The sequence below is a fragment of the Podarcis cretensis genome (assembly GCF_951804945.1).
Source record: "Podarcis cretensis genome assembly, chromosome: 2".
NCBI lineage: Eukaryota > Metazoa > Chordata > Lepidosauria > Squamata > Lacertidae > Podarcis > Podarcis cretensis.
Genome location: NC_137171.1, coordinates 88,230,399 through 88,247,512, shown reverse-complemented (window position 1 = coordinate 88,247,512; position 17,114 = coordinate 88,230,399). Strand labels below are relative to the sequence as shown.

General features: G+C 45.9%; 1 protein-coding gene across 1 annotated transcript in view; it reads right to left on the bottom strand.

Annotated features, from left to right (window-relative positions):
• Positions 1-7,419: 7,419 nt before the first annotated feature.
• CHST13 (carbohydrate sulfotransferase 13) overlaps positions 7,420-17,114 on the bottom strand; it is a 45,713-nt gene continuing 36,018 nt past the window's right edge. The window contains exons 2-3 of the mRNA XM_079964583.1: positions 15,818-15,900; positions 7,420-11,558 (exon numbers count right to left, since the gene is read on the bottom strand). Coding sequence (XP_079820709.1) covers positions 10,713-11,558; positions 15,818-15,900 — 929 coding nt within the window. The 3' untranslated portion in view covers positions 7,420-10,712. The remainder of the gene's footprint in view (positions 11,559-15,817; positions 15,901-17,114) is intronic.

Here is a 17,114-nt window from a genome sequence, read left to right as displayed (position 1 = left end):
ACAACATTTAGCTGTGGGCAAGGCCTCATCAATACCTGCTGTGCACCTATTTGTGAAAAGTAAACAAGACCCATCTGTTTCAGCTAACATTTTTCCTTTTGAATTATGTGGATGTTTTGCAGGGAGGGAGCCACACCAAAATATGCCTCTGAATACCCATTTCTGAAAGGAAAGAAATGGTGCTAGCCTTAGGCGGCATTCTCTGTGAAACATGTCTAAAACACCTGCTATAGTGCTAAGCTGTACGCCATCTTCACTTCTGTGCAACAAGGACAAACATCTAGGGCATACACTAATGCCCACCCCCTCATCCCATCCTCAAGAGATATGATGCAACAGGAGGAAATAAGTTTCAATAAAAGGGGATTTCAAAGGCACATATTTAAGGTTGTTTGTCTAGTAAACCTTTTTTTTAAAAATATTCCCAGGAGGCCCACACATCCTAATCTTTGCGTTCTCTAGTAGAGAGATGGGAACCGTCTCATCACGAGGCAGATACACAAAAGTCCCACGGAGAATTTCAGGGCCAAATCTCAGTGCCTTTTCTGTACACGGCAGGTTTCTTCAGATAAAATCCACCTGGCCCACTTGTAACCTATTTCCAGGATTTTACTAGCTTTCATGTTCCTGCGGATCTCAGATGATCTCACATGTTCATGCTTCACTGATAAGCTGCACAGCAGCATACGGCTAGCAGGACTGTGATCAAAGCATGATAGGGCACAGAGGGGAATCCTTTCTTAAAAATCACTATCTGTCTTCAGTCCATGATATTATCACTGTTGTCTCACATCCATCTTGAGAAACAAAGGACGGCAGGAGTCCCATTATTCTTCATTTGCAATGTCTTATATACAAAGAACAGCACAAAATCTCTCACTACCTCTGGCAAGAAAGGAACGATTTCCCTCTCAACCAAGCAACACAACAGGCTCTTTGCCTGTAAGTATCAAACACCCAGTTTAAGAAAGCAATTCTTTCCACAATGACAGTAGGATGTAAAGAAAAATAACAGGGAAATCAATAGCTGGAACACCAAAAATCATACAGCATAAATAACAACATGCAGCACTTAAAAACTCTGCCTTATATCACCCATGAACAATCTTTCTGTCCATCCCAGAACAAGTAGGCTCCGCCTCCCATTAACTACCCTTCAAACATGGAAAAGAAGTGAAGTGAGTAAAGACTTATCACTTTTTTAAAGTGGGGGGGGGATAGAATTGAAAGTCGCCCCCCCTCCAAGCTGCTAACTCAGACTCTGTTCTGCCTCGCTTCCTGGAATTTGGAGTGGAGTCAGTACAAGGTGGTAGGTAGGTGGCGACACTGTATTTTGTACCGAGTCCATATTGGGCACAGAGACAGGGGGGCTGAATCTGCTCCCACCCCAGCACAAGGGAGACCGAGAGCCAGCATGAGGGATACAGCCTCTACTCCAAACTCTGCTGGGCCAGCCACAGCCTCCTCATTATGACCACAGCTCTGAGGGAGCTCTGAAGCAGCCACTGGTGCCTTTGGCCACTCCCCTAGACCCACTCAGGAGGTTTTTATCTTCAAGATAAAATGGCGGCAGCCTTTCTGTACACCAAGATCACTGGGACTGGTGGCTACTGGCTCTTCCATCATCATCACCTGTCCGCTTTCCAATTTTCCTGCTCTTCTAATTTTGCCACCCCTGATTTTTTTTACTGCCCTAAGTAGCCACTTAGTTTCCTGGATGGAGCAGCTGCCCTGTGAGGAGCAGTTGCAGCATTTGAGGCTTATTAGTTTCTAGTGAAAAAGCAAGTGAAGTTGACTTGATAGAAGTTTACCAAAGTCTTCTTATTATTCATGGCACAGGGGTCACAGGTGGTTAGACTGTTTCCTCTCACATTAATGCTACAACTTGTGGAGCTCTAATGAAGCTGAATGTTGGAGGAGTCAGGGTGGACAAAAGAAGGTACCAGCGCATAGTTCAGCCAGGGAACTCTTTCTCCCTCTCCCTGGATTCTCACCAATATGCCTGATGGAACCAGTGCTTTTTTTCTATATATATATAAAATGTTTAGGAGCACTTTCATTTTGACTCAAGAAAATCATCATTTTATAGTTCAAATTAGGAAAAATAAATGCAGTAAATGGACAAAAGTACAAAGAACATGCATTACACCGGGAAATGAAGCTGCCATCGGAGGTGGTAACAACAAAACTGACCATTCACTGTGCTAGATTCCAACTCCTACTTCACACATTAAACGCTCGCTTCTGTCTGAAACTCAGGAAACACCATGATAGGAAATGAGGCTGCCATCAGGGGTATCAGCAGAACTGACGATTCACCGTGCTAGAGAAGAAACTATTTTTTATTTTTTTAAAAAAATAGTTTCTTCTCCTGTTAGATTCACAAAATGTTCAGGGGTATGTGTACCCCTGCGTCCCCCCAGAAAAAAAGCACTGGATGGAACCATTAATAGGAGCCACAACTGGAAGTAGCCAGAAATGTTTCTCCTGATAAAGCTTGGAGTGGTGGCCACCCCTAACTGCAAAAATCTGGGCTACCCAAATGACAAAAGATGCTTTTCTTATTCCCCACCGCAGAGCGCCACTCTGCAGGCATCAGCCAGTAGTTTTCCAGCAGCAACAATTTGACAGAGATGCAAACGTTCTCTAACGCAAAGCAAGCAAAATGCCAACAGGTCAACACTGTAAGATTTGAATAACCTCCTTTAAAAATCCCCCAGGTGCCCCAGCACAGTATTTGCCTCATCCCTCTACCTGGTAAACAGTCAAAGCTGTCGTCAAAACAAAAAAATTCCTTCCAGTAGCACCTTAAAGACCAACTAAGTCAGTTCTTGGTATGAGCTTTCGTGTGCATGCACACTTCTTCAGATACCAAAAGTGTGTATCTGAAGAAGTGTGCATGCACACGAAAGCTCATACCAAGAACTGACTTAGTTGGTCTTTAAGGTGCTACTGGAAGGAATTTTTTTGTTTTGACTATGGCAGACCAACACGGCTACCTATCTGTAAGTCAAAGCTGTGTTATTTAACACCAAACTCTGAAAGGAGACTTTGGTATTTGGGCATTTCACACACACACACACACACACACACACACACACACACACAAACATACTCCTGGTCTGGCACAAAACACAATGTTTTTTAAGCAAGCAGGCAGAGGTGCTGTTTATGAAAATTCTAAGTGATTTAAGAAATGCATTCAACAGTCAAGAGAAAGAATTCAGCTGTTGCTTATTTTGCATGAAAGGAAGCTCCATTCCCCCCCCCCCTATGTAACACTAGGAGCCAATCAGATAGAGCCAACAGAGTTGCATTCTTGTTGATGAGGGTGCATTTTTTTTAAAAAAAAATTACCTCATATGCACGAATCCAGCATTTGGTAACCTACTTCAGCCCATGGATCACAGTAGCACATTGAAACCTGTCCGGGGTCAACAGACACACACACGTACAGTAGATGCACCTTTTTAGCAAATTATGCCCAACAAACTCACAAGAGTGGCTATTCACTGGATACCCTGCTATAGGTCTTCTTTCCACACAGCTCAGAAGCACCAAGCTAAATCCAGTTAACGGTTCTGTCAGCAGTTTATGCCTACCCACAAATTCCCAAGTCGCTTCTACCACTCGAAAGTGTGATGGGAAACCCCAGCCGTGTGGTACCTTGACTCAGTCAGGGTCTCTGCTGCTAGGATGGGAAATAATTGCACTACCTTTTGCCACTAGGGCTGCCATCTTGTATCCTGAACACCAGCCTTTCCTTTCCAAATGCAGGCGGAGAAAGGGCAGCAGAGGCTCCTTTAATCTGTTCCTGCTGCATTCCTATCACCCAGCCCACACTCACCTGTGGAAGCAGCAAGTGGAACTCCAGCTGCATCCCACAGCAGGTGAGAGAAGGAAGAAGACAACAGAACCATGGAGGGAATGGGGAAGATTTAAGATTTAAAGGGCAACATCCAGTGACTGTCGTCATAGGTGACAGCCTTGGAGGTGACCCAAGGAATGTGGCCTTGCATCGTTCAGCCCGGGCACTGAGGTCCAGCCCTGAGGACCTTCTGGCGATTCCCAAAATACGAGAAGCCAAGTTACAGGGAACCAGGCAGTTCTCAGTGGTGGCGCCCACCCTGTGGAACACCGTCCCATCAGATGTCAAGGAAATAAAGAACTATCAGACTTTTAGAAAACATCTGAAGGCAGCCCTGTTTAGGAAAGTTTCTAAAGTTTGATGTTTTATCGTGTTTTTAATATTCTGTTGGGAGCCGCCCAGCGTGGCTGGGGAGGTCTTGCCAGATGGGCGGGTATAAGTAATACAGTGGTATCTTGGGTTACGAATTTAATTCATTCCAGAGGTTCGTTCTTAACCTGAAACTGTTCTTAACCTGAGGTACCACTTTAGCTATTGGGGCCTCCTGCTGCCGCCACGCCTTCGGCATGCGATTTCTTAACCCGAGGCACTACTTCCGGGTTAGCGGAGTTTGTAACCCAAAGTGTCTGTAACCCGAGGTGTTTGTAAACTGAGGTACCACTGTAAATTATTTATTATTATTATTATTCATTGCAGTGTGGACTCTGATGAGGAAGCAGCAATTCCACAATGGCACGAGCACTGTAGCAGACGTGTTTAAGTAGGGTTAAAGCTTCCTCTTAGTAAACGTTCCACTAAGTTGACCATCAGGTGGCTCACACTTTGCTCTTTTTGATTGGAGATTCCTTCCCACACAAGCATTGATCAGTTGGCTGGGCAGGGGGTGTGGGTTGGGCCCATGTCTTTAAGGGCTGCTGTGCAGACACTGGCCAATGGTGCCTTCTGCAATTCTCGCCAAAGTGTGAACATAGGGAGCTGCCTAAGACTGAGTCAGATCATTGGTCCACCTACCTCCGTACTGTCTACACTGACTGCCAGCGGTTTTCTAGGGGCTGAGGCAAGGAACCCTACTAGCCCCACCTGGGGATTGAACCTGGGACCTTCTGCACTTGAAGCAGATGCTCTAACACTGAGCTATGGGCCTTTGCAGGGAAGAGTTGTGGTTTGCGTGGGAAGTAGTGCTAACCGGAGCCGGCCTGCTCTCCTTGGAAATGACAGCCAGACATTTTCTTTCTACATAGACTATTCCGAAAAGGGGGTTAGCTTGGACCTGCAGACTTTTCTCCATCTTGCAGCAATTGGGTCAGGGCTGGGTTGTTGTTGTTTTTTAAACAAAAATCTTTGTGGGGGATAACGAAGATTTATTACCAAGTCAAAACCTTTGGCGTTATGTTGCAAAGAAATGATTAAGGCCCCTTTCCAAGAGCTCTTTGGAGGGCAGGCACACATCCTGCCGCAGAGCGAGCGAGAGGAAAGTGTGGCCGTTTGGTGGCAGCTTATTGATTAATGAAGCTGGGGAAGAGAGCAGATTTAAATCCGTTTTATGCAATGTTCTCTAATCTAATTGACAAAGATTGAATCCACATAAGATTATTCAGACTTTTCAGCAGAAGAAGGGTGATAAATGGCCTCGCTGGTTCTGAACCAAATGCGAGAGACAAAGAGGACGGGTGCCATCATTCAGCCCATGACGCATAGCAAGGCGGGTGGGCGAAGAGGGTGGCAGATGAATTCTGCAATCTGCTCTGATGCACCAGGAGGGCAGCTATACCCAGGAAGAGCCAATATGTAGAAGCAGATCCCTTAATTAACTTCAAAGACCCACATGAGGCTTCAGGTCACAGCAGCTGTGGAACTTCTGACAAGACCAAGTTTTTCTTCTTGGTAGATTGCAGGCTTTCGTAGGACAGCCAGCTGACTCCCCCGCCCCCCACCTGAAACAAATCATTTATTTTTTCACCCCACAGATCCACACATGCTTCTCTTTAGAACCACAGCTGCAAGGCTCATCCATCAGCTCCTGTCACCACATCTTCATGCTGGGAAGGAAAGCTGCATCTGTTGGATTGCTGCCTGCCGTCCGCCTGTTAAAGGCACACGGATCCTTCCAGCAGTGGTGGCTGGTGCCCATTGGATCAGGGATGGGATGGGAGATCAATGGTAGGAAGAGCCAGTGACAGAGTCAACTCATTGTTCATACTGAAACATTGGTCCAAAGTTCATACTGAAATATTTGCTAGCCAGTTCTCTCCTGCCCATTCTGTTACCAAAAAACATACTGTGGAATATTTAAGTGGGGAGGGACATCCTACAGTAAATTGCTTTGATTGAAAATTTGTTTTGCTCTGTGAACACAAAGGCTCCTAAAAGGAAATGCAATTTCTGCCTGCTATTCCAGAATTCAGGGGTTAGCAGAACAATGAAGGTTTTAGGGCGTGAACTCTAATTGGCTTGCCCTGTTATTTAATAGTGCCTAGACCTGCTGTTTTGAAAGTAAAACTATGTCATGGAGGGGAAACTGGTACCTCCTCCCCCAAAATGTTGTTTTGAGTACAACCATCCCATCACCTGGCCATCAGCCAGCCTGCTGGAAGCTCGTGAGAGTTGGAAGTCCAATAGCAGATTCCCTACCCATTGTCTATGCCATAAGGCCCAATGGTGCTGAGCCAGTATCTTTCTAAATTCTTCTTTTTTAAAATAGAAAATATAGCAAGCACTCTATAAAGTTCCCCTCCCGAAGTTGGTTACTATGCAATCTCTCAATAACCGCCTCTGAGTCAGTTTCCTAAGCAGAAAGAACGCAAGAAGGGCCTGCGGGATGAGGTCAGAGACCAATCTAGTCTAGCATCCTATTCTCACAATGGCCAACCAAGTTCCTACAGAATCATGCAAGCAGGACGTGAGCACAACAGCACTCTCCCCTCCTGCTGTTTTGGGGCTTCTTAACTTGAAATGGCATCAGAATTACCCATTTAAAAAAGCAGAATGCGGAAGATAAGAGACCTGCAATTGCTCCACAGAAACAGCAGCATGCATGTCAAGGTGCAAGAAGAGTATCACGTTCAGTTTAAATGGTTGTAGTTCACCCAATCGGCCTCAAGGTGTCCCCAGAGCTCTGTTCATTCTAGGTGCAACCAGTCTCAAGAGGCTTGCACTCTTGTATGGAAAGTTTGCATACAAACAGAGAAGTCGCAGGGGCGTATATGACCAGGTTTTAATAATATGAAACACGCTTTTAGGCTGTTGCAAAACCTGATTCAGTTTGTGTGGAGCAATTCCAAATGGCAACTCAAGTCTCTTTACCCCAAGCCCACTCAGAACAGTAAGGATAGCCCAGATGTTGGCAAATGGCATCTCCCAGCTCTCCTGACCATTTGGCTATGCTGGCTGTGGCAGGCTGAAGCTGTCCACATCATCTCAAGAGCCCCAGATGGACCATCTCTTTGCCTAAGTCACCTGATCCAGGCCTGCAGCACAGTCATGCTCTTTATCAGCAGTTAGTTAACAGAGATGATGCATTATGTACAAAGACAAAGACAAGGGTAACATGGTAGAGACAAAAATACTGCTTTATTGAAGCAAAACTGTCCATTTGGACTGAACTGATTGTCTCTTCAAGTACAAATTCTCAAAAGCTAGGCAGACTGACCATGGCTTACAAGTGAAATTTCTCTCTCTCTCTCTCTCTCTCATATGTCCATATCTAGGCAATATGTCTACCACTCCAAACATGTTCCTCCCCTCCAAAACCCATGTCATCACTGAATAAGGTTTCCTACCTTCCCACTTCTAGAGTGCATTCAAGTTCTTTGGGATTTCAAAGTGCTTTGCCGCAAAATAAAAATGGATATGCTGGAGGATTGACTCGGCCCATGAAATGAAGGCAGCTTTTTTTGGGGGGGGGGGGATGGGAAGCAATGATCAATATGCAAACCAGTCTATGGCAAGCGGTGCATTCAGTCTTAATATAATCCAATCTTAATGTAAGGCAAGTCTTCCTGGGTGTAGGATTTGTAGAGAGCAGGGCACCCCTAAACAATGAACACTGCTCTGTTCCAAACTCTTCCTGAACCAAATCCAGCTGATAAGGAGAATTTTAAGGGTGTCAACTCTTTCCAAATCCACCATCCCTTCACTCAGAACGGCACCTTGGCCCAGCTGAGGCACAACTTGCAAAAACACAAATGAGGGAGCCTCATATCCCCCCAAGGCAGGGGAGGCTCCAAGTTTCAGCATTCAGCCCTTTCATTTTCTCTGTACAAGAGTTGGGAGGTTTAAAAATGCTTTTGAATGTGTGGAGTATGAATCAGAGGTAGGAGAATAAAGGAAGGAGCTGAGGAAAAGTGCCAAGCAGAGATGGACCACTTGGGAGGAGAAATCCCATCTTCCAATTAAAGGATACAGACATGAGGACGCACACACACACACACACACACACACACACACACACACTGTTACACTCTTGTCCTAGGCCATGCATGAAAACCTGTGATCCTCCAGATATCACTGGACTACAGTTCCCATTATTCGTTACTATTGACTTTGCTGGTTTGGGCTGATGGGAGTCCAACATCTGGAGGGACACAGGTTGCCCATGCCTATTCTATGGGGGGAAACAGTCAAGACATTACCCTAATAAGGCAATAAATAAATATATGTAGTGAGGTTGGCATGAAGTGCCTTTTGTAAAAGTGTTTCCCTTAGGGAAAGTACTCCTCTTCTGTTTGAATTTCCCGGGAGGACTGGAAACAAAGGAGAAAGCAGTTGCCCTCTCTCAGGGTCAGCAAAAGAAGCCACAGCTCCCACTCCAAGTATGTTACATGATGTCACTGTTTAGTAAAATCCAATTGGCTATATGGCATTGTGACCTCATAGGGGTCAATATGTGATCCCCATATTGGGGCTGGGAAAGCAGGAAAACAATGGCACTGAAGGAGCAAGAGAGGGTGGAACAAAAGGGTTGTGAAGAACTATAATCAACATTTTTAAAAGCATGGTTGGGGGTTTGGAAGGGAAGGGGCATTTTTATTTCCCACTTCCAGTCCAGCTTTTGCTCTGAACATTCCAGACACCTCTAATTTACAGGGCACAGGGATTGCATTTATTCTGGAGCTGCAATTAGCAGCCCACAGCTCAGCAGCTAAATACAGAATGCTGCCTGCCCCACCTCAGAGTTACAGCCCCACCTCCTCTCCTTTGTTTCAGGCCTAGAGAGTGGCTAGCTCTGAGGTGAAGGCCACTGCTAAAAATATACACTTCTTTCCCTCCTAAGAATGATTGGTGAAGAGGATGCAGGCTTTCCTAGAGAGAAGATGGCAACCATCTTCCCAGGGACATTATCTCCCTCCTCTGGAAATCGCATGAGAGAAAGATGGATACCTGCAAGGGCAGGAAACTGACTAGTCCTACAAGGCATGTTCTACATGCTCCGCTTGCCAGGAGAGGTCTGTGGAATGGGCAGGATCCCTTCTATGGAGCCAGACCTGGTGGGACAGTAAATGGTGTGGGGCACAAAGGCCTGGTTCACACAACATGAGAAAACAAAATCTTGCTCTTGGTTACAACTCATAGTGAGTGAGACATCACTGAGCTACAAGCTCTGGTCCAGACGACACCTTGGCTTAGCACAATACAGGAGCAAAAATGACCGAAGGTGGGAGAACAAAGCAGTGGCGAGCTCTTCTCTGGGAACCCAGATGCCCATGTGGTCCCTCATAAGTCATAGTTTGACTTACTGGGTTGTGCGAACCAGATCAAAAAGCTCAATTCTAATTCAAGGTACATTTCCCCTCAGACTGGTAAAACAAAAAATTGCTAGCCTTCTAATCCCAAGGGTGTTCCTAACTCTGTCTCCATCTCCACTCATTTTTCACAGATTAAAGAACCTGTTTCTGGAGCTTAAATTGGTTAGGCCCATGGTGAGCTAGGCCAAGGGTAGCCTATCTGGTGCCTGTCAAATGTTTTGGACTGCAACTCCCATCATCCTTGGCTGTTGGCCATGCTGGTTGGGGCTGATGGGAGTTGTTGTCCACAATATATAGAAGGTATCACATTGGCTACTCCTGAGTTATGCACATAAAGAGAGAAAGCCACAGCAATTCCTTCATGCAATGACTGCATGTTAGACTTTTTTGTTTTTTTTAAGGATTGAAGAAAGGCATTCGTTTCTGCTTTGGTTCGGGCCATTCATATGCATAAATATGTGTGCATACCCCACCCTACTCCAATGGACAATCTATTATGCAGCACTGCCCCACTGCAATGTCTAGTCATATAAATGGAATTTGCTTGGGAGTATAACTTGGTGGGCTTTTGTGTGCAGAAAGTGCTCGGTCATATCCAACACTGGTTGAGAGAGAAAGAGCGAGGAGGGGACATGAAATAAGGCTTTGTCTCACAGAAAAATTCTAGTTCACACTAAGACATTGTTCACAATAAGACACTTTTGGCTCACACACCCCTGCTTCTTCAATCTACGAAGAGAGAGAGAGGGGCTTTGGGGGAATATTAAACAACACATAAAATGCATATCATGTTTTATTGCTTCTCTGATTGTTCCAGGTTGATTCTCCAATCTCCTTACCAAAAAAAAGGCCACAATTCCTGTGTTTTCCTGGAAACAATTATCTTTGGCTGAGGAAGGATAATCAAACAACAGTAGATTTATTTAACTGAAATAAGGGAAAGAAAGAGACAGGAACAGTGGCTGCAGTTTTGACAAACTGGAATCCCAATGGATTGACCATCGCAACAAGAGGGGAAGGGTTATCTCCTATCTTATGTTCACCGGCTGACAGCAGAAACCAGAAAAGGCAAAGGGAGGCCCGGCTGTTTGGTCACCACCTCATCGGGTGCGCAAGTAAGTCGGGATGGAGTAGTTGAAGAGCAAGTAATCCATTTTGTATAAATTAAATAACCTCCTTTGGTAAAAGGGGCTGATGTTCTGGAAGAACTTAGCCGTCATGTCGTCGTTGGTCCTGGTGGTCTTGGAGGAGGAGGGGAACTTGACGCCTGCGTCAGCCCCAATCAGTCGCAGGATGTAATTGGAGTCCTTGGCCAATGTCTCGTACTTGCCTACCACGTCGTAGTGGATGATACAGGGGTGGCAGAGGGAGTGCACTCGCTCCCAGTGCTCATTGAAAGGCTCTTCGCGCTGAGTCTGCGGATCCAGCAAGTAGTACACAAACTCCTCGAAGCGCACGTCATGGCCATGCTCCAGGGCCTCGTCGCTGGGGTCCTGGCGATGCCGCCGGATTATCTTGGTCCCGTAGCGCTTGTGGAATGCCGTGTTGTAGCTGCGGGTGAACTTGTTGCGGTAGGCAGAGACCAGCCGCTCCAGAGGCTCCCGCACAAAGATGAACTTGAGGTAGTTGCGCAGGCGGTAGTTGATTTCGGGGATGCTGTACTCGGAGAGAGTGTGCAGGTTGGAAGCCACGTGCGCCTCGTTGGCTGGGATTTCCAACGGGTCCTGGTACTTGCCCTGCCCGGTCAAGACCATCATGACCCGTTTCCAGTTAGTGCAAGCCACCTTGGGGACGTAGCAGTACAGCAGCCCGTGAACATCATCAACCACCAGGTGGCGCAAGTCGTCAGGAGTGAGGAGGCGCCGCTTGCGCGTGTAACGGTTGCACACCTTGTTCAGCAGGTCCCGCCTGCGCTGGTGCGTCGCCTGCAGGGAGGACTGCTCAAACTGAGGAGACAGAAGGGGGGAGGGGGAAAGAGTCACTGTACACTTGGCTGGTAAAGTGCATTTGGTCAGATCCCAACCTTTTCTCTGCTCAGGGCCATAAACACCTACGTGTCAAGAAGATAAAGAATCTGGAGGCCTTTCTAAGGCAGTTGTCAGGAGATCACCTGCTACTGGGACAACTTCCCTTCAAAAAAACCCTGCACCTACCTCTTCTCTGGCTGGCAACAGAGTTGGCAAAAGAGTAAGAGGAGGAAGGAGGGACAGTTTATTCCTGCACTGCAGGGCATTGGACTAGATGATCCTCAGGGTTTCTGCCAACTCTACAATTCTAGGGGTGGGGTTCAACTATGGTGGCACTGTGGTCTATACCACTGAGCCTCTTGGGCTTGCTGATTGGAAAGTCAGTGGTTCAAATCCTTGTGACAGGGTGAGCTCCCGTTGCTCTGTCCCAGCTTCTACCCACCTAGCAGTTTGAAAGCACACCAGTGCAAGTAGATAAATAGGTGAAGCTGCGGTGGGAAGGTAAACGGCATTTCCATGTGCTCTGGCTTCTGTCACAGTGTTCCGCTGCACCAGAAGCAGTTTAGTCATGCTGGCCACATGACCTGGAAAGCTGTCTGTGGACAAATGCCGGCTCCTTCGGCCTGAAAGCGAGATGAGCACCGCAACCCCATAGTCACCTTTGACTGGACTTAACCGTCCGGGGGTCCTTTACCTTTACCTCAACTATGTTGCTGCAATGAAAAAAGGCATTCACATAAAGAATATTTATACCCTAGAGAAGTCTGTAGCCACCAAGAATGTGCAGCACCCTCACCTAACTGCAATTCCCAGAATTATTTGGGAGGTCAACTGGTATAGCCTATATTTTTAAAAGTCTGCATATTCTAACTCATTTTTATAAATCCTCACAGTTGTACTGTTTTATCTATATGCACTGTAATGTTTTTATTGTTATAGATATTTTTACTGTGTGTGCATCTAAATACGTTTATAGAAACACACACACATGCTTTTTAACAGGTGGGGCATACATCCAATTTTTTTAAAAAACAACAACAACCCTGATATAGCTTTGTAATGTAGATGTGCCCACATGATACAAGGCTCCTTACGACCCTTCAGAGCTTTTAGCAACCTGAATCACAAGGAGGGGGGTCATTTGTTTGTATTCTCTCCCTGTACAACTGCTAATTTGTTTGGGTGATAACTAAATGCCACAAGATTTAAAATGCCAGCTGGCGCGTTTGGAAAGGGGGGATCTAACCTGGCTGTGTGTACAAGAGAGTTGCAGAAGGAGGAGGAAGGTGCTGTTAAAGTGTGTCACGTCATCACTGCCCAGTCTGAAGGCAAAAGAAAAGGGAGCATGAAAGCTTCCTTCATGAAAGGCCTGGTCAAGTGCTCTTGGAAGGGCAAAGTTAACTCTGGGACAGGATGACGTGAGCAGAGACTGCCTTGGGCTATTCAAACATCCCAGCCTCCCTGCTCCTTATTGCGGTTCTTTCCTGTGCAAGCCATCTGTTAGGAAGGGGTCAGGTCAGGCCACTCCAAGGTCATGGTGCTGCCCCAGGGCTTGCTACTCTGAACAAGTTCAAGAACTGGATTCATGACTTGGAAGGTATGCATGTGTGTTCCTCTTGCTTTCTTCTACACTTATGCCCACCAGTGTCTCTCCACACCCCCCTTTTTTAAGGAAACACAAGGCAACACCAATTTATGGAAGGAGTCTGCCCTGCTTCTCTCCCTCCTAATTCATTAAAGACAGAAAGCTCTCATTTCGGCACATGAACTGCAGCTGTGGGTTCAGTTGCATTTATTCCTTCGGTTGCTCCTTCCACCGTCACACAAGTTCTGATGTCGTGCCAAGGGCCTGCTTTTGAAGATCCCCGTACGCAAAATATTCTCTGGGGGGAGGGGGGAATCAGCTACGCCATCCCACAGAGGGCTTAAAGCTCTGTTCGTGCGGTAAATCATGGGCATTTGTGCAGGGCGCATTCTGCATTTTGTTACACAATTAAGCAGATTCTTTGTCTTGCGCCCAGAAAAGCATTCCTAGCTTTAAGCACGGAGCTTCTGCTAAAAAACATACGGCTCTGAAACCACAATCTGGCCTACACAACACAAAACCTTTTCAAGTAAGGCTCCCACTACGTAGCAACAGCATTTTCTTCCTAGGAGGGGCTGTGCAACGTGTAGGTAGACCTTTTGCTTCCTTCACATTTGTCTTCTGAGGGTTCCTGACAGCTGTCAGGCACTGTTAGATTACAGCCCAGGAGCCTGCTTACTCAACCTACCATGCCTGCCTCAATTTCTCACTCACCCGTTGGCATCTGCCAGGCCAAATAAGACTTGTTCACTCTCTTCAAAGGGAAGAGGGATAACATTAAAAAAGAGCCAACCCACTCTTCTTAATGACAGACAGAGAGATGGGTGGAGCAGGCACATCACACCTTATTGTTTTGGCCATCCAGCAAAATTGGATCTGATTGTGGTCACTTCCAAGGTGGGGAGTAAGACCAATGCTCAGACACAGTGACTTGAAAAGAAAGACAGCAGACTCACAGGGAATAAGACTACCAATGGCTACTCCAGGAACAAAGGCAGCATTATTCCCAATACCAGTTTCTGGGAGAGGACTATTTCTAGTGCTGCTCCTGGTCCTGCTAGGGGGCTTCCCAAGAGACCCCCCCCCCCCCCGGCTAGACTCTGCAGGAATCAGGATGCTGAAGTAGAGAGAAGCCTTTGGCCTGGTTCAGCAGGGCTCTTATGTTCATAAGCTGACCCAGGATTTGAACTCACATCTCCCAGAGCTGGGGCACATCTTAGATAGGAAGCTATAGTTATTGACTACATCAGGGGCCATTTACTCACCCCGTTTCACAAGGGCCAGGCGGCTTTTGTGTAACACAAGGGTTAAAAGTTATAGAATGCTGTGCGCTTGCAATGGCTCCTCTTTAAAAACACAGTTGAGACATTAAGGCAGAAACGTTACAACACTGAAAAGCAGTCGTTCCGTTTCCTATATGGGTTCACTGGGGAGTCATCGTCGCTGCCGTGGGAGCAGTTATCTGGCTTTCATTTTCTCCTGTTTCCATTAAATTAATTGTCAAAAGGAAGGCAAGAGTAGGTGGTTACAAGGAGAAAATAAAATGTATTCTGGCAAGCTCCAACAGCCACACACAGGGAGTATCCTGTGGCATCTGAACTGTGGAGAGTTTCCTACCTTCCTTGTTCCTAGGTTGCCCTTGCCAGGCATCAGTCCCCTAGCATAAATCACACTGCTAAATGGAGTCTGTGGCCAAGCAGTCAGGGGCATCGGATAAGGTGGCAAAACCTTTACCTGGACTGCACCATTTCAAACTGCTGGTAGGGGTCAATGTCCATGAATGATCCTCCAAACATACAAAAAAAAATCACCACAAATAGGTAACTGCCTCATCAGTGGGAAAGGTTAGCAGCAATTAGGTCTTTTAAAAAAAAAAGTGTAGGGAATTGTTAAATCATGCATGCCTCTCCCTGCAACCTAAAGTGGTACAATCCAGAAATAGGATTGCTTAAGTCTCCCACTGTTTGTAGGGTATAAACCTATGGGGATAAATCTCTTGCTAGACCAAATCTCTGAGCAACAGCAGGGACAGCTGTGGACCTTAGGGAAAGCCATTGTGCAGCAGTAGAGCACATGCTTTTAACATACAAAAGATGGCAGGTTAGACCCCCAGGAGTGACAATTGAGTCTAACCTCTAAGAGAGAAATAACTCCACCCAATTTTCTAGATCTAGATATATTTGCCAGAAGCCTCCCAGAATACTTGCAGCCCAAGAGTCTGAGCTATGCGGCAGAAGCATCTGATGCCACTGATTCTAACTTCTGCAAACTATTTGGAGAGAGAAAAAGCCAACATGCTCACAGTGGAGCTAGCCTTTGGTAAGACTTGCTCCTAATTTGCTTGCTGGGTGCTTTGAAAGCAGGGTGGCCAGGGCATGAGAGCAACTCAATCCCCAAAGTGGTAATTTACCTCCTCTGCCCACCACCTTTCTGTGATTATCATAAAATGGGTCAAAAAAATTGTGGCCTGGGTGCCAAGTTGTCCTAACAAAAAAAGAAGAAAAAATGCACATCTCCCTCTGCAGACAGTAACATCGAAGTTGCATCATAACAGGCGTTGTGTGTTGCCTGGACTTTGACACACAATGAGCACTCCCCAACTCTTGCCGGTTCCCTCCACACCCTTCCACCTTCCCTTTTCACGTTCACTCACCTGATCACCGTGGTAAAGAGCCTGAAGTGGACTTCGACCAGACTTTCCATGCCAACTGGACTTCAGAAGCCTGTCCTCTGCAGCTGGAAAGCAAAGGGGGAAGTTTTAAAAAGTGCCACTAGCAGCTCTGTTTCATGAATGAATGAATACAAACACACAAACACACACACACACACACACACACACACGAGAGTCAGCCTTTGCCAACCTGGTGACCTCCAGCATGTGCTGGCTGGGGCTGTAGTCCAAACAGCTGGAAGGCACAAGATTGGTTGTAGATGCTTGGGTGATAGGCATCTAAGAGAAGATTCTGCCTGGGAAATGGTTTTCACATGTGCTCTGTTATGCCTGGGTCAAGATGAACACCTAAGCCTGACAAAAAAACTCCCCAATGGAGTTGGAAAGCAAAATAGGTCTGATAAACAGGTCATCTCGCTTGTTCCACTTCTCACTTTTTCCACCCACTAAAAATTATTAGAGAAAATAAGATTAGGCTCTCACTTACTAGTTTAATCCCACTTTTCTGTTAGAGCACCTTCAAAGTATCCCTGTGGAACGCCCTCCCATCAGATGTCAGGGAGATAAAGAATTACACAAATTTTAGAAAACATCTGAAGGCAGCCCTGTTCAGGGAAGTTTTTAATGTCTGACATTTTATTATTTTTTATATTTTGCTGGAAGCCACCCAGAGTTTATATCCCAGCCAGATGGGTGGGATATAAACAATAAAATTATTATTATTATTATTATTATTATTATTATTATTAACAAGGATTGAAGCTATCAACACACTGAAACTTTAAATGGTAACTAAAACAAGAAAGCAGTAGTAGCAAAAATACTAGCAGTAGAAAGCAAAATAAAACATGACAAATGGGCACATGCTGTTTGTGCTGTGGCACCAGTTCTCTGAAATTCTCTTCCCTTAGAAGCAAAGGAAGCCCCAACATTGTGAGGTTCTCAGCCTTTATTACAAACTTTTCTTTTCTCCCAGTCCTTCCCAAATTAGCCTATTTTTATCTCTGCTGTTTTTAATTCTTGTTGGCTTTTATGTCTTAATTCCGCTTCTATGATTTGTATTTTACATTTTGGGTGTTATTCCATCAGCACAAAGATATCCACTTGTGCAACAGGACTCTGTCCCCTCCCCACCTCCCTTGCCCCCTCCACAAACCTGCTCCAGAGGGTTGGGAGAACCCCAAGAACAGTCCAGGGGAGTGGGGAAGAGAATGTTCCATTTTGCAAGCAGAAATCCTTGCACTGATGACTGAATGTTCACATAGTGCTGCTATACCAC